The following is a 24,255-nucleotide window of genomic DNA, read 5'->3' as shown; positions in this document are numbered from 1 at the left end:
TTAGAGCTGATTGTCCAGCTAGATGTTATTTTCGGGGAAACACAGAATGTATGATGTTGTTAAGTGAAAAAGCAGCATATAAAACAATATGTGTAGTGGCCAACCCATTTTTGAAAAGTATAAAAGATTAGAAAAATCATCTTGAAAGATATATTAAAATTAATTGGATTATCTCAGGATTGTGGAATTTATTTTCAAGATTGCCTTATTTCACATGGTGCATATATAACAAGTACATGACAAAACTAGAATTGTACTAAAGACAATTTTTTGACATACAGTAGCTTTTTATGCCTTTAAGTTCTCTGTGAAAATACCCATACAAAACGAAGTACAAGAAATCATTGACAATTTTGTGACAATATTTGTTTATGATTTTGCATCAGTCTTTGATATTGTTCCATAGTGGGAGAGGCTGCTTCTAAAACAAAAAGAAAATTGGGAGACTGGCTTGTTCGTACAACTTTGACTTAACTCAGTTAAGTTAAAAAATTAGAGCTGGTAATACCAAATTCTTAGTACTGGCTACCTATAAGGAATGGAACTGAGGAAGCAAGGAAGGACTTCCCATTTTTAACTTGATACCTTTTTTATTACTAAATTTTAGTTGAAACATTGTTTTGAAGTGTTTTTAATTTTAAAAAGTTTTTAGTTATGCACATAATTTGAAGAGTCAAAGAGTAGTTAAAAGGGTTTTGCAAAAAGCCTATCTTAGACGTGACTTTTGCAGTTTCTTGGAGGCATCTGTTTTCAACTTTTAACTATTAATTCTTGATTTTTCCATTCTAGGCATAATCTATTGGCATCTTTACATGGGGAATGATTTATCTCTTTTTCACTCTGCTCATCCTCACCATGAACACACAAACTTTCTGTCCCTCCATCCTACTAATATAATATAGGCATACCTTGGACATATTGCTGCTTCGATTCCAGGCCACCACAATATAGCGCGTCACATGACTTTTTTGTTTCCCGCTGTATATAAAAGTTATGTTTACACTATACTGTAGTCTACTGAGTGTGCAGTAACATTATGTCTGAAAAAATGTGCATACCTTAATTTAAAAATGCTTGATTGCTAAAACTTGCTAACCATCATCTGAGCCTTCAGCAAGTCATAATCCTTTGCTGGTGGAGGGTCTTCCCTTGATGTTCATGGCTGCTGACTGAGCAGGGTAGGGTGGTGGTTGCTAAAGGTTGGAGTGGCTGTGACAATTTCTTAAAATGAGACAACAAGTTTGCCACATCAATTAACTCTTCCTTTCATGAATGATCTTTCTGTAGCATGCGATACTGATAGCATTTTACCCACATAAGAACTTCTTGCAGAATTGGAGTCAGTCCTCTCACCCTGCCACTGCTTTATCAACTGCTGTGTTTCCCCGAAAATAAGGTGTAGCCAGACAATCAGCTCTAATGCATCTTTTGGAGCAAAAATTAATATAAGACCCAGTATTTTATATTATATTATACTCAGTCTTATAGTAAAATAAGACCGGGTCTTATATTAATTTTTGCTCCAAAAGACACATTAAAGCTGATTGTCCAGCTAAATCTTATTTTCAGGGAAACACGGTAAGTTTATGTAATATTCTAAATCCTTTGTTGTCATTTCATTAATCTTCACAGCATCTTCAGGAGTAGATTCTAGCTCAACAAACCACTTTCTTTGCTCATCCATAAGAAGCAACTCCTTGTTCACTGAAGTTCTATCATAAATTGCAGTAATTCGGGCACATCTTCAGGCTCCACTTTCAATTCTAGTTCTCTTGCTGTTTCCACCACATCTGTATTTACTTCCTCCACTGAAGTCTTAGACCTCTCAAAGTCATCCATGAGGTTTGGAATCAACTTCTTCCAAACTCCTGTTAATGTTGATATTTTGACCTCTTCCCATGAATCATGAATGTTCTTAATGGCATCTAGAGTGGTGAATCCTTTCCAGAAGGTTTTCAATTTACTTTGCCCAGATCCATCAGAGGAATCACTATTTGTGGCAGCCATAGCCTTATGAAATGTATTTCTTCAATAAGACTTGAAAGTCAAAATTCCTCCCTGATCCATGGGCTGCAGGTGGATGTTGTGTTAGCAGGCATGAAAACAACAGCAACCTCATTTACATCTCCATCAGAGCTCTTGGGTGACTAGGTGTACTGTCAATGAGCAGTAATATTTTGAAAGGAATTTTTTTTCCTGAGCACAGGCAGAGTAGATTTAGCATAATACTTAAATGCCCTAGGATTTTCAGAATGGTACATGAGCAATGGCTTCAACTTAAAGTCCCAGCTGCATTAGCCCCTAACAAGAGAGTCAGCCTGTCCTTTGAAGCTTTGAAGCCAGACTTTGGCATCTCTCGCTGGCTATAAAAGTCCTTCCTACATGGCATCTTCTTCCAATATAAGGCTGTATTGTCTACATGGAAAATCGTTGTTTAGTGTAGCCACCTTCATTAATTACCTTAGCTAGATCTTCTGGATAACTTGCAGCTTCTGCTTCAGCACTTGCAGCTTTACCTTGCACTTTTATGTTATAGAGATGGAACCAACCTCTGATAGCTTCAAACTTTTCTTCTGTAGCTTCCTAAGCTCGTTCAGCCTTCATAGAATTGAAGAGAGTTAGGGCCTTGCTCTAGATTAGGCTTTGGCTTAAGGAAATGTTGTGGCTGGTTTGATCTTCTATCCAGACCACTAAAACTTTCTCTATATCAGGAATAAGGCTGTTTCGCTCTCTTATCCATGTGTTCACTGGAGTATAGCACTTTTAATTTCCTTCAAGAACATTTGCTTTACATTCCCAGCTTGGCTAACTCTTTGGCGCAAGAAGCCTAGCTTTAGGCCTGTGTCAGCTTTCAACACACCTTCCTCACTAAGCTTAATCATTTCTAACTTTTGATTTAAACTGAGAGCCGTGCAGCTCTTCCTTTCACTTGAATACTTAGAGGCCATTATAGGGTTATTAATTGGCCTGAGTTCAATATTGTTGTATCTCGGAATAGGGAGGCCCGAGGAGGGGGGCGGGTGACAACCAGTCGGTGGAGCCGTCAGAACACACACACTTATCAGTTAAGTTCACTGACTTATATGGGCATGATTCATGGCGCCCCAAAACAATTACAATAGTAACATCAAAGATCACTGATCACACATAGTGAATATAATAATATAGTCATGCATTGCTTAACAACCTTCTGAGAAATGTGTCGTTAGGCAGTTTCGTCGTTGTGAGAACATCATAGAGCGTGCTTACACAAACCTAGATGGTACAGCCTACTGCACACCTAGGCGATATTGTGTAACGTATTGCTCCTAGGGTATACACAGCTGTACAGTGTGTTACTGTACTGAATACTGTAGGCAATTATAACACAATGGTAAGTATCTGTGTATCTAAACATATCTAAACAAAAGTTACAGTAAAGATACAACATAAAAGTTAAAAATTGGTACACCTGTATAGGGCACTTACCATGCATGGAGCTTACAGGACAGGAGGTTGCTCTGAGTGAGTCAGTGAGTGGGTGTGAGTGAATATGGAGGCTAGCACATGACTGCACTGTTGTAGACTTTACAAACACTGTACACCAGCATTACCACAAATACATGAGTAATGCATTGCGCTACTATGTTACAATGGCTATAATATCACTAGATGATAGGAATTTTTCAGCTCCATTCTCTTACGGGAACATATGCAGTCTATCGTTGCAGTACAGGACTGTAATGAAAAAGTTTGAAATATTGCAAGAATTACCAAAATGTGAAACAGACACAAGTGAGCAAATGCTGTTGGAAAAATGGTGCCAATAGACTTGCTCAGTGCAGTTGCCACAAAGCTTCCATTTGTAGAACATGCAGTATTTGTGGAGTGCAACAAAGCAAAGCACAATAAAACGAGTTAGGCCTTTGTAATGATTTTGGGTATATTAGTATTGGGGATCCTCATCCTTAGTTTACATTTCCATCATGAGGTCACTATAAATTCACAGTGCAGCATCACGCATACAGGTCCTTAAGTATGCAACTTCTCAGGCCTCTCCTCTGGAGTGCAAACCGAAGACAGGCCTGCGAGGTCTTGTTTTTCACAACTTTCCAAGATGGTCTCATCAGGGAAGTGGTTTTTTTGGGGGGGAAGGGTAATTTATTTTCCTGAGTCGTTTATTTTAAACACCTTTATTGAGATACAATTTACATATCATAAAGTTTTTCCATTTTAAGTGTAAAATTCAGTGGCTTTTAGTATATTTACAGAGTTGTGCAACCATAACCACAATCTAATTTTTGGAATAGATTTCTAATTTCTGTCACCCCAACAAGAAACCTCATGTACATTTTTAATCACTCCTGTTTTCCCCCCTTCTCCCCCAGTCCTATACAGCCACTAATCTACTTTCTGGCTCTATAGACTGGTCTCTTCTGGACATTTCCTGTAAATGGAATCATGCAACATTGTCATCTTTTGTATCTGGCCTCTGTGACTGACCTTAATGTTTCTGAGGTTCGTCCATGTGTCAGTCAGTACTTCATTCCTTTCTGTTGCCAAATAGCATTCAGTTGTAAGGAAACAATGTCTTAATAGGATTATTTTACCTGATACACTTATTCAAATGATTTTCTTAGTTTTTTCATTTTCTCTTAGGTGTGTTTTCTTCTGTGTAACTTTCCTCTAGTTCCATGTAAATCCCTTGTTACATGTTAATCTCTTCTGTTCAGACAATTTATTCACCTATTAATTTCACCTTCTTGAAGAAACCTTTCCTATGACCTGCTCCACTTCTTCATTGAGGACTGGATGCCTCTAAGTCTCTAGCTCAGCTGTTATCTCAGGAACTGTTTTTATCATTTCAGGGATTCCTTTGCCTCACTTTTGCATTGGACTTCCTTTTTCCTGTATCCAAAACACAAAGATGTCTTTTTCTTTCTTGAAGTACTTTAGTTTTGTGGAACATACCACTTACCTTTCTGAAAGAAAAAAGAAAAAGAAAAAATGATTCAGGGGAGATAAACTGTGATAAGGTTTTATCTGATTTTAGTTCTTGTGATTGACCCAAAAGAGGGTTTTTTTGTTTAGTTTTGTCTTTGAAGCTTTTAACTCATATTTTAGCCTCACAATGAATTGATTGTTTGAGTATAAAAACAGTTTAAGATAATTACAAATTTTAAAAATGTAGGTTAGAAATTATTTTTTCTCAGAATTGTGATGGCACTGCTCTATAAGTTGAGAAGTCTGATACCATTCTGATTCGTGATGTTTTATATAAAGCACGTTTTTGTTTCGAGCTGGATGCTTTATTCTTTTCTTTGTTCCCAGGGTCCTAAAATTTCATTGTGATATACCATGGTATAGGTCTGCTTTTAATGCATTGTCCTGGATACTTCATAGGCTTTTTCAGTCTCAAAACTCATGTCTTTCAGATCAAAAAATTTTATATCTAAAATCTTTCTTTAGAGTATCCTGTTCTTTTTACATGGATGCAGTATCTTCAGAGAGAATAAATTTTTTTTCTTCTCCCCAAATAGTCTGGTTCTTCCTAGTTGCCCTTTTTCTGGCTTCTCTTAGAACTTTCCTCAAATGTCTGGTAATATTTGACTCTACTCAGACTTTAAGAATGGAGAGCTTAAAAAGCTGACTGTTCTGACTGGCTGGGTAGGTTTGCTCTGACATCGTTGTAGGGTGACCTCACTGAGACCGTTCTGTGGGGCATCAAGATTCACCAAAGAAGAATGCCTCTACTTACAATTCCAGAGAGTCCTGGTGCCTCTTTTTTCCTTGGTGAATCTCAAAAATACTTCCGGGCATATTCAGTGACTTTAAAACCTATGTCTGATTGCACCTGGAAAAACAGTACTTTATTTTTTTTCCTTTTCCATGATCTGCATGTATAACTGTCATTTCACCAAGTAGTTTTTGTTGTGTCATGACGCTATTATTCCTATAGTCTTTAGCCAAAAATTAGAAAAGACAGTGGGCCTCAGAAGGGTATGTATGCTAAGGTATGTGTGTATACTTGCAAGACAGAGAGTTAGGAGCTTTTGTCAAATTCCTGATCCTGCGCTTGACCCAAAAGAGATGTCAAAAACAAACAAAACATTTCCCAGAGCAGTGGTCCTTTCCCAGGGGTGTGTATCAAAATGATTCAGCTTTGTTACACAGAGACATTCCTAGACCCTGCTGGAGAAAATTTCAGGAGAAGATACTGAAACCGACTGCTCCTTACAGGATGGTGGAGTTGGCGCAGACAGCTTGGCTGTACTGCTGACAGATGGCGTCCATTTGTATGTACCAGACACACACAGGCAGATGTTCATAGCTCAGGAGCACTTTTGTCCTGAATAATTAAAGAGTTCCATTTCAGGCAAATCAACTCCTTTCTGACTCAGCCCCATTTGGTTGGAACACAGGATATACCACAGTGATTATCAAACTGAGTATGTCAAAATTTCCTGAAATCCTTGTAAAAAAAAAAAAGTAGATTCTGGGGTTTCACTCTTTTTGACTCCTTAGATCTGGGGAGCAAGTCTATACTTTTAATAGGCATCTTCTGTTATCCTGCTGTTGGTGATCAGTGGTCCATATTTTGAGATACCCTAATCTAAGTTTGCTACTGATACTATCCTTGCGAGTTTTTGTGAGGGGGTTGGGTTGAGAAGGTTGATTTTCTGCTTTTTGTTACTTTTTAAGTATATTAGCTCCTAAAAGTGTAGTCACAGGGATAAGCAGTATAGCTCTTAGATCCAGGCGACCAAGACTTTGCACGTTAGAGAGCCCAGCTCTGGTCTTCCAGCCAAACCCCTCTTCTCAGGACTTGGAGGCCCAGAAGACATCCCTACCTAAAGTCCCTCCCCTCTTGGACCACAATCTGGGTACTCAGTACCCTGGATTCCTTGCCCGGTGTCCACTTTTGGGGCCTGGACAGGCCTCCTCCCTCTCAGGACCAGTGTGCACACCCCTAGGTCCAGGGGAGAACTAAGCGATAGCTTCAGTTTTACCAAACAGCCCCTTACCTTCACTGTTTCTTATGTATTAGCAGTTCTCAAATAAAGAAGCGTTAATTGTTTTTCCTTTGACATTGAGGAAATATAGTTAGTTTTATATAATATTTGAGGTCACTCATTAACATCTGATATGTTTTAACTGCGATAAATGTTGTTAGAGCAGAGGAAAGCTACAGCTTTCCAAACTGGGAAGTTGTGGTTCCTCTGCCGTACTCCTCCTTTATAACAGCCAGGAAGGAGGAAGACACGTGTTCCATGTTATTTCTTCAAAAGGGTCTGGGGAAAAGAGAGAAAGGAAGAGATTAACTGACATAATTTAACACTCGGAGCTGTAAATCATGTGTTGCAATGCGGTGCTAGGATGTTGCATCAGAACGTGGCAGTTGTAATGCAGTGGGTATCACAACCATGGGAGGTCTGTATGGTGCTTGGCACCCTTTCCCTAAAGGTTCAACTCCAAGTTGATATCCCTTCTGCTCTGCTGAAGAGAAAGGTGTTATTTCAATCATTGTACCTCCCTATAATCTGCTTCTCTTGGCGTGGAGCACAGGAATTTCTTTATGGTTGAAAGTTTGCCTGAGGCAGACATCGCTGTCCTGGGTCCCAGCATCCCTCTTATTTCCTGTTGTCACATACCAGCAGGGAAGTCCTAAGGTTTCTTCACATCTTCCTGGAAGTCTGTAGGGAAAGCTAGGAGGTATATGGCAAAGCTGTAATGTCTTTACTCTCAGAACCGTTAGTTTTGAAAGCGCATGTAATATTTCCTGAATATTTCACATTGCCTTTATCAAGATTTGAAAGATAGTCAGTGACCAGGAATTTGTCCGAGACACAACATTGAAGGTTGATAATAACGATAAGACTCGGAGATATGGAGTACATTTCAGCAAAATTCTTGATAGTCAAGGTAGATTTGCGTAGTTAATTGTTTTTTATTGTGGTTTTGGATTTTTTAAAAAACTCTTCTGCTTTATTCTAAGATAAAATTCATCGTGTATTGCAGAAATTAAACAAGTGACAATATCAAAATCAATTTTTGTATTTAAAGCATAAACTCTTGAGGACGGCTGGTGTTTTAATTACATGGTAGTGAGAGTAGTTGTCTCCGTGCAGGTGGATTTTGAAGGAACTTAGGTGAAGAAGTGACAGATAATAAAGAAATCACCTTAAATTCTGATCAAAATGGTTTTGGAGAATGTGGTTTAGATATGTGACAACACTGGGTTTCTCAGTATTGGAGTCTAGAATTAGTCAGACTTGCCCACCCAGTAATAGGAGCATTTGCTCTCCACAGCCCCTCCCACATGAGGATCTGGCCTGTAAAACTCCTGGGAGAGAGAAACAGAGCCTGGTTCCTAAAGGGAAAGGGAAAGAGCTGAGCAATACATGCCATTCCTCTCCCCTACTCCATCGTGAGAGAAGGCGCTCCTTCTCCCTGGGGAGCAATAGGGGAGAGAGAAGGCAAAAGTGTTACACAGTACTGGCATTCCCCCACGCAGAAGGAAATACCATTAGTGGGAAGCATTCCTCCCTGAGTTACAGTGGTGTGGTGGGTTTTAGGGTATTATATAAGGATGCAGACTCAGCACATTTTAATGATTTGTAAGTCATTTTCATCATTCACTGAATTATGGAGACATGCTCTCAAGACAGTGTGTGTGGTAGTTCAGAGCATCGTCTTTAAGTCTGTATCTTCTAGAGATGCACACTGAAATATGAGGTGTGATCAAAAAATATGGTGAATGTTTAAATAAAAAAATGCATTATAGTAAAAGACACATTACCATTAATGTTCCTCAAAATACTTCCTCTCACTTCAAACACACTTATCCCATCATTCTCACCACTTTCTGAAGCGGTTCTGGAAGTCCTCTTTTGTGAGTTTAGTTGTGCTGTCATGGCTGCCTCAATGTCCTGAATCGATTCAAAATGTTGACCTTTCTTGGTCATTTTGACTTGGGGGAAGAGCCAGAGGTCTCTTGGTGTCAGATGTGGCGAGTAAGGTGGATGAGGACACACTGTAATGTTTTTATTTGACAGAAATTGCCATACCAGAAGCGATGTGTGACACAGAACCTTTTTGTAATGATCAACAAATACGGTGAATTCTGCTACTGAATGCCATCCAACAGAAAGGCAGGGATCTTCAATATGGGAAGAGACACATCAAACCTTAGTAACAGTGTGTGACAAGTTTCAACTTTTTCAGTGCATTCAGTTGGGTGTGAGCTACAATGAGAGAAGGTGTGTTTTAAAATGTGCTGTAAATCATGGATCACGAACAATGCATTAACATGAAATGGGCAAACAATTTCATCAAACATCATGACAACATTCCATGTCACATATCGCTTCTGGTGCAGCAATTGCTGTCAAATAAAAACATCGCAGTGTGTCCTCATCAACCTTATTCACCGGATCTGGCACCGTGAGACTTTTAGCTCTTCCCCAAAGTCAAAATGACCATGAAAGGTAAATGTTTTGAATCAATTCACGACACCAAGGCAGCCACGACAGTGCAACTAAAGACACTCACAAAAGAGGACTTTCAGAACTGCTTCAGAAAGTGGCAAGAATGATGGGATAAGTGTGTTCAAAGCAAGGGCGAGTATTTTGAGGGGGATTATTAGCAATGTGTCTTTTACTGTAATAGTTTTTTTTTTTAATTTAAACATTCACCATATTGTTTGATCACACCTCGTATTTATCGGTGAACTGACAGGATGTCTGAGATTTACCTCAAAATAATGCAGGAGCTGGAGAGATATAATGTAACATTATTATCCCTGCTGTGTTAGTTGTTGAAATTAGGTGGTGGGTATACCTGGGGTTCATTATATTATCTCTAGTAAAATGAAGGTTCAATTTGAATCTAAACTTTACTATTAGTTATGTGTCCTCAGCAACGTTGCTCTGCCTGAGTCTCTATTTCCTAATCTCTGAAATGAAGATAAGAAAATCTACCATATAAAACTGTTGTGATGATTCAATTAAAATAACAAGTTATATGCCCATTACATAATACACAGGCGTCACTCAAAAACTGATAGTTACTATTATATCTATAAATGGAAAAACATTAGGGTGTTGTCTTCCTTAAACATGAAATGTTTGCTTTCTTGCACCGAGGAGGAATATTGTTTCCCCAGTTGAGTATATTAACTTGGATTTTGTTTTGACAGCTCAGGTGCCTAAAAGGCCAGAGGGGCTTCTCAGGCCAACCCCCTTTTGATGGAATCCACATCGTCAACCATTTAATAGGAGATGATGAATCATTCCATTCCTCTGATGAAGATTTTCTAGATAATTCCCTACAGGAGAGTGGCGTTGGTTTTCCTTTGCACAGAAAATCCGGCCCGATGTCTTTGGACCCCACTGTGGCAGATGGTAGTGAAAGCGAAACAGAAGACAGTGTGCTGGAGACCAGAGAGACCGATCAAGTGGCTCAAAAGGAGCGGCGCCCAAGGAGGAAAGAGTCATACTCAACCACTGTCTGACCATCACTGTGAAATAGACTGTGGATTTTTTTTAAGGGATCAGTTATCATATGATTATTAAGGGTTTTTGGAACATATCTGTTTCATATGTACATATATATATTTTTTTCAATCTTATCTGCCTTTTTATCTTTGCCAAATCTTCACCACTGACTTTCCATGGCCATAAAGTATACTGGAATATGGTTAATGGGAAAAATAAGGTTCTAACAGTATTACTGAATATTAGTGTTTCTTGTTTAGAAAATGCAATTATATCTATATATGGGAACCATTTTGAAGTTCGGAACTATGGAAAATTGAATTGTCTTCAGACAAAACTGCTCTTGTGCAATATTTTATGCTCAGTAAACAAATTGTATATTTATGTTTATCAGTTTGTTTTCAGGGCAGCTGTCTACAGACATTTGACCAAGTCAAACATCTGATTTATGTTGTGTTTTTGAACTAGGGATTTTTTTTTTTTTTCAATTAAAATAACTGCTTTATTAGTGGGCCACTGAAAGTTCCCAAACACAGTGTCTTTTTTCCATTTACTTTTATAAATACAAATTAATGGTTATCTAGCGTGAGAGTTTTAAGTTTTGTTTGAATTTCTAATTTTTATGTGCATATGACACTTCCAATATATTGCTTACCAGTCAGAACAGTAGATTAACTGCAAATATATTGTCTTTTTGTACATAATTTATAAATCTTCATCACCCGACATTGAACATCATTTTATATGGAGACTGTACATGTTGCAAAATGACTGCCTTTGGCAGTTCTAACAGGACTTCTGTAAATATAGGTTAAAATTGAAAATAAAAACAAACACTAATATTTTAATAGCTTTAGTATTTTGATTAGCATTCAACACTAGCGAGTTCATAACTTAAATGATACTTGTTCAGAAACACTATTGGTGAAATCTTTTACTTTGTGTGTATGTAACTAATAAATTTTCCATAATTAAAGAGGTTATAGCACACATTACTTAGTGCTAATATTCTACTTAGTATAATTTAAGCAGTGGACTGAAGTCCAAGATATACAACAGTTGTATCTGCAAATAATCTATGAACATTATCTTCAGATTCTCTATTAACTAATCTATAGATAAAGCCATAAAAATTCTATCCTACCAGTTCTTCCTTTTTTTATCATCTAGACTATTTTTCCTAGAAAACTGAATGCCTATCATTGATGAATTGGAGGAAACACTCAAATTACACTTGCACTATGGGAAAACAGCAAGAATGCGTTGACTGGATGCTTCCCACTCTCGTTTTCATCAGCAGCCTATGGGAAAAAATAGCCTTCAAGGACAAGAGGGGAAAGTAGAATTCAGTATATATGGAGATACAATTTTGCACAATATATAGCATGCAGAAAAAAAATGATATGAATGAATGGAGTGTAAGAGATAAAAACAGTTTACCGTCTAAAACCAGGAGTTAAACCATGGACTAGGCTTTTCCAGAAAGCCCTTTGTAGTTATTTGCTTGAGAAACAAAATTGAAAACATGCCTGCTGTGTCCATAGCACCAGGCTAAATTCTACTGGTTAAGTAGCCTGTGGTCACAAGTTAGTAAGTAGCAGAAACAAGATTTTAATTCAGATCTCTCTGACACCAAAGCATTTGAAAAGGTTCAGCTGATGAATTTCTCAATTCCCTGCTTTGTGAACAATGAATGTGATTTAATAAATTTGATTTAAATGAGTCTCCTGAATATATATAGATATCTGTGTATAGATATATAACTATCAACACTCATAAACTCTACACAGTTTATGAATTAGATACTCCTAGAATTGTCTGACTGCTGCTTTTGGGACACTCTTTTTTTCCCCGGGGTCCACTACTGTCAGCCTAGAGGCTGTTGATGCCCAAGTGAAATGAGATGATTCATGCAGGGCCACGTGATTGCTTCGACCTCCGCATCAAGAAATCTGAGTGATCTAGACCACGGGTCAGCCAATTCCAGCCAGCTGGCCGTCTTCATGTGACCCACAAGATAAGAGTGGTTTTTACGTTTTCAGATACTTGAGGGAAAAGAATCAAAAGAATAATATTTGGTGTCCCATGAAAATCATATAAAATTCAAATGTCAGTGTTGATAAGTAAAATTTTATTGGATACAGGTTTATCCGTTTACATAGTGTCTGTGGCTGCTTTTGTGCTACAGTGGCAGAGTTGAGTAGCCTAAAATATCTACTATCTGGCTCTTTAAGGCAAAAGTTTGCTGACCCTTGATTTAGATACTCTAAAAACTAGGTTTATTTCAATTGGCCTCAATAGAAGATTGAACTATTTGCTTTTGCTGTTGAGCTAATGGTTTATAAACCTAAAATTTTCTAATGGACCTTAGAACTATTTAAAATGGGAAGTGTGCAAGCTACTTTATATCATGAATTCTTTGACACACCATGGACAAATTTGGAAGGATAGGTGTATCTTCGGAAATGGAGAAAGAATTCCAGAATCCTAGCAGTGTTCTTTATGTATCGCTGACTGTTAGGGCATGCTTCGTCGAGTCATTGTTACAATTTGATTTTACAAGTCAGAACATCTGTCTAAATCGTGTTTGAATTCTAAACTTGGAAAGGTATTCTTAGAGAATTTCCTAAGTACTATTTCTGGTTAGGACTTAGGTGTTAAAAGAATCATGGTAAGTAAAACTTAATTCGTTGATACTCTTGTAATTTGTTTGGACAATGAAAAACAAAAAACAATCTTCTCATTCAAGATCTTTAATTCAAATACTCCTTAGAAGGGTTTAAAACCTTCCTGGATACTATGGTCTGATTTGACTCCATTACCTTCAAATTAAGACTTAGGCATTGGACAATATTTTCTTGATAGATTTTAATTAGTCTCTGGTATTTTGTGTCATTCACAAAATACAAAGTTGAGGAATAAACAGAATTGAGGAATACTGAGGAGTGGGACAGAAGTGAATAAAATAATTTTTTAAAATTCACAATAAAAATAAAAGAACTTACTCCCTTGGGATAGTTACCTTCCTGGCATTATTGCCATCATGGGTTGAAATGCTAAGAGTCGAGCCTTACAAGTGACCTGAATAAAATGGAAATTGCGTTGTAGTGACGAAACAGAGCCCTTTAAATCAAGAAAATATTTCCACAGCCTTTTAAAAAGTTAGTGGTAATTTTTATCTGCCTGAAAAAAGAAGTCAAATATGTAATTTACATAATTTCTACCCTTTTTATTGATAAATATTAGGCACTCAATGTTTGATGACTAATTGAACATCAAGTCCCAACTAACTAGCTGGCTATTTTGGAAGAAAAAAATCCAACTCTTTCTTGGCTCTGAACATACCCTCCAGATAGTGCCTTTGATTGAAAACAAAGTCTAGACCTTTTTAAGTATTTTATTTCTGATATCATAAGAAATTATTTGGCTCCTCATTCTCTTTTATCTTTTACATAATGCACTATAATTTTCAGATTTAAAATTAAGTATAGGAGTTGTGTTTTGGTAAAGCCCTTTCATGGCCAGCTTAATTGTAGTACCACACGTCGACAGCTAACCTTTCAGAAATCAATGGTTTACTTTATTAAAATAATGAACTTTAGCGAGAAAGTTACTGCTGCTCTATCATTCACAAAACAGTAAGGTTTTTTTAGTTAATTTTAATTCATTTACTGAAATTAAAATTTCTGATTAAAAGTGGAGTGGATGCTATTTATAATCCAAGTTTTTTACATCACATCCATTGAGCTACCTATCCCTTCCTTTCACTCCAAAGAAGAGATGATAGACTAATAATACATTAGACATGCTATAGAGATGCGAAATTATAATGTATTTCATTTTACTGTTGGAATTTCTTATTGTAACATTGTATGATAATCTGAAATGTTTACTTGTGCCTTTGCTTTAAACAATTAAAATTTTCCATTTTATAAGAATTTTTGTTTCCTTAAAATATTCAACTTTAAAGGGGAGATGTATCAAAACACTGTAAAAACTGTTTGGCCTAACATCAGATATTCATTAGTGAGGTTTAGTGGGTACAGAGACCATATCCACCCCCACATATAATAAGTGCCAGACAGAGAGCCTGGTACGTGATATTTTTCAACTTAATGAAAAGCCACACATCTAGATTTGTTATTCCCTTTAGGAATATGCTAATTTTTTGAAAATACTAATGACAATATTTTCATCTCACATTGTATTTTAGGTTATTAAATTAACTAGTAACTAATTCAATAAATATATTTGAATATATGTAATCTGGATATACATATAGAGGCTATTATAAAAAGAAAATTATGCCTTCTGCATCTTTGTCACAATGTTCATATCATTTAGTTCAGAGTAGTTCGCTACATGTTCTGCTTTATTCCCAAAAGGATCGAAGGCACTTTATAAAGGTACATGAAATGTGACAAGATAGTTATAATCAAAGGTTTCTCTACTGTGGCACTATTGACATTTGGGGCCAAAGTATTGCAGGTGGCTGTCCTGAGCACTGTAGGATGTTTGTAGCATCCCTGGCCTCTAGCTACTCGATGCCAGGAGCACAACCCAAAATGTCTCCCTCCAGTCATTACCAAATGTTCTTGGTAAAGAGGGACTGAGAATGAAAATCGCCGCTGGTTGAGACTCTGGTATAAATTTAGAAGTGGGTCAAAAAACAAAGAGTCACTAGGACCAAAACTAAAACTATATATACCTACTAAAGATGAATCACAAATTTGTAGTCAAAACCTGAACCACAATGAAGTGCTACTTCATCCTTATTAGGATGGCTATTTCAAAACAAAACAAAAAAACCCAGAAAATAACAAGTGTTAGTAAGGATATAGAAAAATTGGAAACTTGTGCTGGGAATGTAAAATGGTGCAGCAATTATGTAAAAGTTTTGGCAGTTCCTAAAAATACCTAAACAATTACCATATGATCCAGCAATTCCACTTCTAGATATATACTCAAGAGAAAGCAGGGACTCAAACAGGTATTTGTACACCAATATTCATAACAGAATTACTCTGGCCAAAAGGTGGAAACAATACATGATCATCCCCAGAGGAATGATCTATATTGATGAAACCTGGACAAATCACAGAACCTAATGGCCTCCTTGCTGCTCCTTGTTTACCAGACTCCCACCCAGGGCCTCGCCCTTCCTGGAATGGCCTTCTGCCTCATTCCCTCCTGGTCTCTGCTCAAGTATCTCCTACATAGGAGGCCTTTTCTGACCCTTCTTTTAAAAATGGGATAGCCACTATTGAAAACAGTATGGCAGTTCCTCTAAAAATCAAAAATAGAACTACCTTATGACCCAGCAATTCTATTTGTGGGTATTTATCCGAAGAAATCCAAACACTAATTCGAGAAGATACATGCACACCTATACTCAAACTGTCAATTAAGTGTGAGGCTAAAATATGAATTAAAAGCTGCAAGGAATTAAAACAAAAAAGCCCTCTTTTGGGTCAGTCACAAGAACTGAAATCAGATAAAATCTTTTCACAGTTTATCTCCCGTGAATGTTGTTGTTTTTTGTTTGTTTTTTTCCAAAAAAGGTAGGTGATATGTTCCACCAAACTGAAGTACGGCATTCTTTACAACAGCCAAGATATGGAAGCAACATAAGTGCCTATCAAGAGACGACTGGATAAAGAAGATGTGGTACATATATACAATTTAATATTACTTGGCCATAAAAAAGAATGATATCATTTGGGACAACATGGATGGACTTAGAGAGTATTATGCTAAGTGAAATAAGTAAGAAAGACAACTACCATATGATTTCACGTATATGTGGAATCTAAACAAAAATAAACAAACAGAATAGAAACACTCATAGATACAGAGAACAAGCTGATGGTTGCCAGATGGGAGAGGGGTTGGGGGGCTGGGTGAAAATGGTGAAGGGATTAAGCAATACAAATTGGTAGTTACAAAATAGTCATGGGGATGTAAAGTACAGCATAGGGAATATAGTCAATACATTGTAATAACTGTATGGTGTCAGGTGGGTACTAGATTTATCGGGGTCACCACTGTGCTGTACACTTGAAACTAATATTGAAGGTCAACTGTGATTGAAAAAAATAAAATAAGAAGGCCCTTCCCAGCTTTATTCTTCTGTATAGCATCCTCGACTGACATCCTATGCATTTTACATCTTCGTTTGTTTTTGTTTGTCTACCCACACCAGAATGTCAGCTTTACTTTTGTCTCTATCCCCAGTATTCAGAACAGTGCTCAACTCACAATATTTGTTGCATGAGTGAATGAATAGTTAAATAAGTCACTGTGCCTCAGTTTGTTCACTATTAAAATGGGATAAACATCTGTGAAATACAAATGTCAGTGGAAAACCCAGGCTCTCAATGCAGCCAGTCTAGCTCCAGAGTCCTCTGCTGCCTGAATACTGCTTTAGCACCAGGCGTCAGCCGTGCACCGCTGAGGCGGCAAGGATGAACCAGACCAACTCCTGTCCTCACACACGGAACGAGCGATACAAGAGTACAGATACACAAATCCCATGGGAATTCACAGAGTACGTCCAGCTTGGGGGAGCGTCCCCTTTCCCCTCTCCCTGCCCATCCTAAAGTTTCACCCTGCACCAGGGCAGGGCCCATGACCCGTCACAACTGTTCTGAATGCTCTATGGTCTCCTGTCCAGTGACCTGCTCTTACATAGATGCTAATGCTCCTGACTTGGGTGTATGGCGACATCTCTCCCTCCCTCCAGATTTTATCAAAGACGTCTAGAAATGAAGCCCCTTAAACCAGCGTGTACGCTTTCAAGCCCAGAGAACCTTCTTCTTATGTCCTTCTGAACTGACCCTTAGACGGTAGCTGCCACTGTGTCCACAGCCAGATGGGCAGCTGCTGTGTCCTCATGCCCTTGTCACCCAGGACGGGCCACCTTATCAGAGACTTGGAAAGGGTCTTCTCTGCGGCTGCGCTCAGCGACAGGCCCGGTGGGAAAAAACGAGTTGACTTTAAAGTGTTGTTTCTCTGATTGTTTTTGAAAAAAGGAAATGCATACTGTACACATGAGAGCCTCCAAGGCTGAGAGATGCTGTGGCCGTTGAGGTGCACCTGGGGGCTCCTAACTGTTCCCGGCCTCTGCTCAGGGGGCGGGACCGGCAGCCACTGCACACAGCCCTTCACAGCCGACCTGAGCCAGCCAAGCATCGACAGTCAGGTCCCTGTGCCTTCAACCTCTTCCCCTCCCGACCACGGGCTCCTCTTCCTCTCCAGGCAGAGATTTTTCCTGCTCTCTGCTGTCACCTCTGGCCTTCCCACCCCAGGACTGGACTAGGCGTCCCTCCTTGGAGTTTGCTGTACTTCTACCTTGATGGCACACTTGTGTGTGGACCTGCCTCACCCCACCGAGCTGCCTCTTCCCCGTGGGTCAAAGAGACGACCTCTATTCCCCACTGCCCTCCATCGTCTCCTCTGTTTTATGTGTCTCAGGGTCCAGCCTCTGTCCTTGGACCCTTCACTGGAGCTCAGGACGGGGCCCACTGTGCTCCATTTACAAGAAGTTGTAAAACCTTTGGTGCATGAATAAATGCTCATCTCTGCAGCCTCGTAACTACCAGATAAGAGTCTGGTCAGGCTTAGGCGGCTCAACTTGAAAGTCTCTGAGCCATACCCCTCTCCCCACCCTCCTGAGCCAGCCCAAGCCACTACCAGAACTGCAAAAGCAAACTGCCAGGTGAGAAAGTGGAAAACCAAACAACGGGGACTTGTGGTGTGAAGCATACATTTATAAATATACAAGAAAATGTCATGCATTTCCCCCACTTAAGTCTTAGTCAATTCAAAGACTAAGGCCAGGTCCAGCTCTGCCCCTTTCTGGCAAACTGCCTTGCATTTGTGCTCTTTGGAGGGACGTTCCTGGCAGGCAGCTCCCCTAGCCAGTGCTGGGATTTGAGTAATCACAGGCCCAAGTGGGGTGTGTGGGAAGGTGTGTTGTTTGGTCTGGCTCACAGCCCTTGACACACTGTAGCTATTTTAAATGTATCCCACAGCCTTTCATTTGCTTCACTAATTTCTCTAAAATAGAATTGTTTATTTGTGGGTCAAAACTGGAGAGGCTTCGTGTCCATTACCAAATCGCTCTTTGGCGAGACTGGAGACAATGCATGTACCAGAACCCAAAAGGGTTTGGCACGTAGCGAGTGCTCCATCAGTGTTAGCTAAGAGAGAGATCGTGCACTGCACCTCTGACTCCCCGGAACCAGTACAAGCCCCTCAGTAAATACTTACTGATTTGAATGTTCCTTCTTCCGCCTTGACTTCTCATCTGCACTCTAATTCCTTTTTTCCACTGTCTACATGGCATTTCCATAGAAATGGATTGTTTGCTGTGATGGCGTGACAGAATCTATTTCCTAGTTTCTGCCAGTGGTAACAATTATACTAGTTGTTGTTATTATCATCACGTAGTCTAAAATCTCAGTGGCCTATTACATCATTTCTCACTCACGCTACATGTCCATCAAAAGCTGGCTGCCTCTCTGCTCTACATTGTTTTTACTCTAGGAACCAAACTGCTGAGCATAGCTGACTGTTACAGCAGATGGAAAAGTGATACGGTGAACGACATGCTGTCTCCCAAAGCTGTTGCCAGGAACTAACATACAATACTTCCAGGCACATTTCATTGACTAAGGTATGTCATATGACTAAGATTCCCCCAGGAAGAGGCAGCAAATACTTGGAAACATCGTACTCTGTGCCAATAACTATACTAAGGACATTTTTTAAATAACAGCTTTATTGTGGTATAATTCACACACCATAAAACTCAGCCTTTTAAAGTATACAATGACATCATTTTTAGTATATGTACAGAATTGTGCAACTATCACCACTAGTGGTAATGGTTCACACCAATTTCAGAATACATCAATATCAGAATATTTTCATCACCCCAGAAAAGAAATCCTATATCCATTAGTGGCCACTCTCTATTCTCTCCTCCCGTCAGTCCTGACTATTAGTAGGCAACTACTAATCTACCTTGTTTCTGTGGATTTGCCCATTCAGGATGTCTTGTATAAATAGAATTATATAATATGTTACCCTTTGTGTGTGTTTCATTTAATATAATGTTTTTGAGATGCATTCATCTTGTGGTATGTTTTAGGACTCTATTCTTTTTTTTCTTTTCTGAATTATACCCCAATGTATGGGTATACCACATTTTGTTCATTCATCAATTTATAAACATTTGAGTTGTTACTAGTTCGTTGCTATCATGAATGATATTGTTATGAACATATGTGTACACATTTCTGTGTGGACAAAGGTTTTCATTTCTCTTGGGTATATACCCTGTTTCCCCAAAAATAAGACCTAGCTTGGACAATCAGCTGTAATGTGTCTTTTGGAGCAAAAATTAATATAAGATCCAGTATTACATTATATTTTATATTATATTTATTATACATATTATATTATATTATATTATATTATATTATATTATATTATATTAATTATATTATATTATACTATATTATATTATACCCGGTCCTATATTATAGTAAAATAAGACCACATCTTATATTAATTTTTGCTCCAAAAGATGCATTAGAGCTGATTGTCCGGCTATGTCTTATTTTCAGGGAAACACGGTATATAGAAGCAGAACTTCTGGATCATACGGTAATTCTGTGCACCATTTTGAGGAGCTACAAAATTGTTTAAAGTGTCTGCTGTATTTTACCATCCCACCAACAATGTATGAGGGTTCAGATTTTGCCACATCCTCATCAACACTTACTGTTATCTGTCCTTTTAATTTTAGGCACCCTAGTGGGTGTGAAATGGTATCTCATTGTGGTTTTGAATTGCATTTCCATAATGACTAATGATACTGAGCATCTTTTAATATTCCTATTGACCCTTTGTATTCTTCTTTGGAAATGTCTATTTAAATCCTTGCCCATTTATCAATTGGGTTGTTTTTTATTGCTGAATTATAAAAATTCTTCATACATTCTTTATACTTATAAATCCTTTATCAGATATATGATTTGCAAATATTTTTTCTTATTCCATGAGTTATCTTTTCACTTCATGGTGTCCTTTGAAGCACAAAAGTGTTTAATTTTGATGAAGTCCACTTCATCTATTTTTTTCTTTGGTTGCTTGTGCATTTGATATTACACCTAAGAAATCATTGCCTAATTCAAGGTCACTATGTTTCCTTCTAGGAGATTTATAGTTTTAAGTCTTACATTTAGGTTAATGATTCATTTTGCATATGGTGTGAGATAGGGACTAAGTACTTCCTAAATAAATCTTTTATTTCGGAATAATTTTAGATTTACAGAAAAGTTGCAAAAATGGTACAGAGAGTTTCCATATACGCTTTACCTAGCTTTCCTAATGTCTAACATAACTGTGGTACACTTGTCAAAATAAGAAATTATTAATGGTACTATAGTTTTAACTAAACTACAGACTTTATTCAGATCCCACCAGTTTTTCCACTAATGTCCAAGATCTAATCCAGGATACCACATTGCATTTAGCTAAGTACTTTTTATGTATTAAATCATTTAATCCTTACAATAATATAAATATCTTTACAGATTAGGAAATTAAGGCACTGGAGATCTTAAGTAACTTGCCCAAGGTCATATAACTATTGAGTGATGGAATTTTTCTCATCTTCATCATCAGTCCCAAATTCTAGGTAAATTACACTATATCCTCCAGTTGCCTCCTAAGGAAGATACATGGGAGTTAAATGTGAGCTGTTGCTAGTCTGAAAATAGATGTTGCTACTCTATTTTATTGATAGTTTGGACAGTATGGCAGAGGCTGCTTGTTGTCCCCCAATATCTTTGGGTTCTGAGATTTCACAATAATATCCCTTGATATAGAGGCTTTTTTCACTCATTGTTTTGGGCCCTCACTGGATCCTTTCAACAGGGAGACTTATGTCCTTTAGATTTAGAAATATTTTTTTGTATGTCTACAATAATTTCCTTTCTCATTTTATTATTCCCTAAATTGCTACTCTAATTTTTTGTCTTTCTCTCCTGTTTTTATTATTTGTTTATTTATATAGTTTATCAAAATTGGGAATATATGTACATGTTGTTATGTGACCTGATTTTTTTTTTAAACTTACCTTTCTCTGCATATTTTAATGGCTGTCATGTGAACATTCTTTAATATATTCAACCAGTATTCTACTGTGTTCCTTATTGTTGCCATGAACAACTTAAAGTAAGTTGTGACACACCATTTTATTTCCTTATGACATATTACTGAAAGTGGAATTCATAGATCACAGTATATGTATATTTTGAATACTTTTTTCTGATATATATTGCCAGTTTACCCTCCACAAATCAACATTCCCATTAGTAATATAAATGAATTTTCATTTTCCTATAGAATATCCTTTTGGAAACAGATAAGCTAATTTAAACTGAGGACGTATATTCATTATAAATGGAAAGTTGTGTTAAATACATTTGGGGGAAATTTTCCTCTCCAATCTGAGAGATAGCCTCAAATATCATGTGCATATACATTATTCATATAATATTGCTATTATGCTTCTAACCATCCGTAGAATGAACACTCTGGATAACATGTAGAGTTATCTTTTCTCTGGCTTAACTAAGAGCATCCCTGTCCTAGAGTCATATGCGTAATACCTAGGAATTAGAGTAGGGTGGTCAGGGCACTGCGAAGATTTAAGGTGCTGAAAGCTTTCAATCGCCTGGTGATTTATCATTAGCTGAATCTAAAACAAACTGCTTTGGATATAGAAAACTCATAACTAGTTTTCACTGAAAATGAAGATATCGCCTTCCTATACATGATTTGTCAAGGACTGCTGGGTAGCCAAGAAAACCTTAGTAGGGTTAATGATGAAATACCAAAATTTGGAATGACCACCTAATGCTTATAAAATTAAAAATCTTCTATCCATTTTCTTTGCCTAAAAGCTGTTGCTAAAAAGAGTCCTTAATCTTTATAGGGACATCCTAAAATATTTACAAAAGAAATGATATTTGGGATTTACTTCAAAATAGTCAGGGGGAGGAGGAGAGCAATGAGTAGAGAGGTAAATGAAACAAGTTTACCCATTCATTTAATGTTGAAACTGGCCTTCAATACAAGGGGTACAGTTCCATATTTTATCTATATGTTTTGACATTTTCCAGGAAAACAAAACAAAATAAAAATAGTAAAACTTCTTTTGCTGTGAACTTGTCTGAGAAATTGAATCAGATCATTAGATCTGACAATTTAAACAGTCTCCAAGGCAAGATGATGGGGTGGCATCCCAGATACAAGTTGGCTCATGGGAGGCTCACTTTTCTTAACTCTACAAATCATGGTCTATGGCCTAGATTTTTGTGGCTCCCAAGCCAGTTTCTAACCGGAGCTCAGTAATTTCTCCCATGGTAAGCACTGAGTGAAAAATACAAATTCAATCAAGTGCCTGGAGTTTTGGAAATATTCTAGATCTTGACTTGGGTGTGTATCTATGGGAAAAAAAAATAATCAAGCTATACGCCTTAAGATTTATGCACTTTTACTATGTGTATATAAATTATACATCAATAAAAGTTTATAAAAGAGAAAAAAGCACCCAACACTTTATTTCTGGAGCTGTTTAAGAACTGCTATGAATTACAAGCTCTGATTCTTATAAACAAGAGGCATTGCTGACATGTTCTCTCTGCAGTCCTGATCATGACCAGCAAAAGAACAGCATTTATCTCATCTTTTAAAACGCCAGCCTGAATAAAGGACCATCTAGTTTGTTTTCTTATTACAGGGGGGCAGCATAACCAAGGAACTAGGAGTCTGGGCTTTAATGTCAAATTCACTTAGGTTTGAATCCCATTAAAAAACTGTGTGACTTTGGGCAAAGTTACCTCTCTAAGCCTCAGTTTTCTCATCCATAAAATACTAATACTACTACTAATAAGAATAATACTGCATATCTCATAGGATTATTGTACTCAATGAGATAATATGGGAAAAGAACATGGCAAATCTCATTGTCAACAACCAATAACAATTAGTTATTAGCTTGATTGACAAATTTTAAGCCTGAGTTTTTCAGCTAATATTGTACATAGGAGATAGGCAGACTTAAGACATGACTTGTCTATTATATGCCAACATTATACTTTTTATTGCTTTGAACTTCCTCAACCTTAAGGTCTGTCGGCAGGAACTGGTTATGGCCCAACCACACAAGTTCAACACAAATATTTGTGTTGCTACCCTGCTGCCCCGTATTAATGCTTATATTCAATCTTAAAGAACCTAACGGTAAAACAGTTTTCGTAGATGTGAGATAACTCCTTCGTGTTGTAAGAAACAGAAAGGCAAGCACTGTCCTATATGCATATAACGTGATTCTTACTATTTCAAGCTGAGATAATTTATTTTGCAAATATCCAACCTCTTGGCTAATAACTGCCAGAAAGGTTGGTATTTGCAAAACAAATTTACATTTGGTAAGTATTTTGTAGGTATTTCTCACCTTTCAATTGGTTTGTAATGTTATAACAATGTTATACAAGTAACTGTTTAATTACCTCTGTTTATCATGTAGATTATGACAGGAAGTGGCACTACTCAAAGTTATGACTTCTGGGGGTGCTTCATTAAGATTTTATTTTGGTCTTAATATTAAAATGTTTTATGTTACGTTTAGGTTGATGTTGAATCTAGTTGAAATTATTTAAATATTAATTGTACTATCCTTTAAACTTTTCTGTATTAAAAA

At 37.5% G+C, this 24,255-nt stretch overlaps 1 protein-coding gene and 1 long non-coding RNA gene across 8 annotated transcripts in view; one reads left to right on the top strand and one right to left on the bottom strand.

Annotated features, from left to right (window-relative positions):
• EVI5 (ecotropic viral integration site 5) overlaps positions 1 to 14,413 on the top strand; it is a 229,097-nt gene extending 214,684 nt beyond the window's left edge. For 5 of the 6 annotated variants that reach the window (XM_074335138.1, XM_074335136.1, XM_074335135.1 and 2 more), the window contains one exon: positions 10,178 to 14,413. In XM_074335138.1, the coding sequence (XP_074191239.1) occupies positions 10,178 to 10,492 (315 nt within the window). In that variant the 3' untranslated portion in view covers positions 10,493 to 14,413. The remainder of the gene's footprint in view (positions 1 to 10,177) is intronic. The other variant, XM_074335140.1, reaches the window with a different exon arrangement.
• LOC141572131 (uncharacterized) overlaps positions 7,112 to 24,255 on the bottom strand; it is a 29,982-nt gene continuing 12,838 nt past the window's right edge. For both annotated transcript variants that reach the window (XR_012497301.1, XR_012497303.1), the window contains exon 3: positions 7,112 to 7,271. This is a non-coding gene — a long non-coding RNA (uncharacterized LOC141572131). The remainder of the gene's footprint in view (positions 7,272 to 24,255) is intronic.

The sequence above is a fragment of the Rhinolophus sinicus genome, linkage group LG06 (assembly GCF_036562045.2).
Source record: "Rhinolophus sinicus isolate RSC01 linkage group LG06, ASM3656204v1, whole genome shotgun sequence".
Lineage (NCBI taxonomy): Eukaryota > Metazoa > Chordata > Mammalia > Chiroptera > Rhinolophidae > Rhinolophus > Rhinolophus sinicus.
The sequence above is the reverse complement of the archived record's forward strand: the minus strand, read 5'-3'. Positions and strand labels throughout refer to the sequence as shown.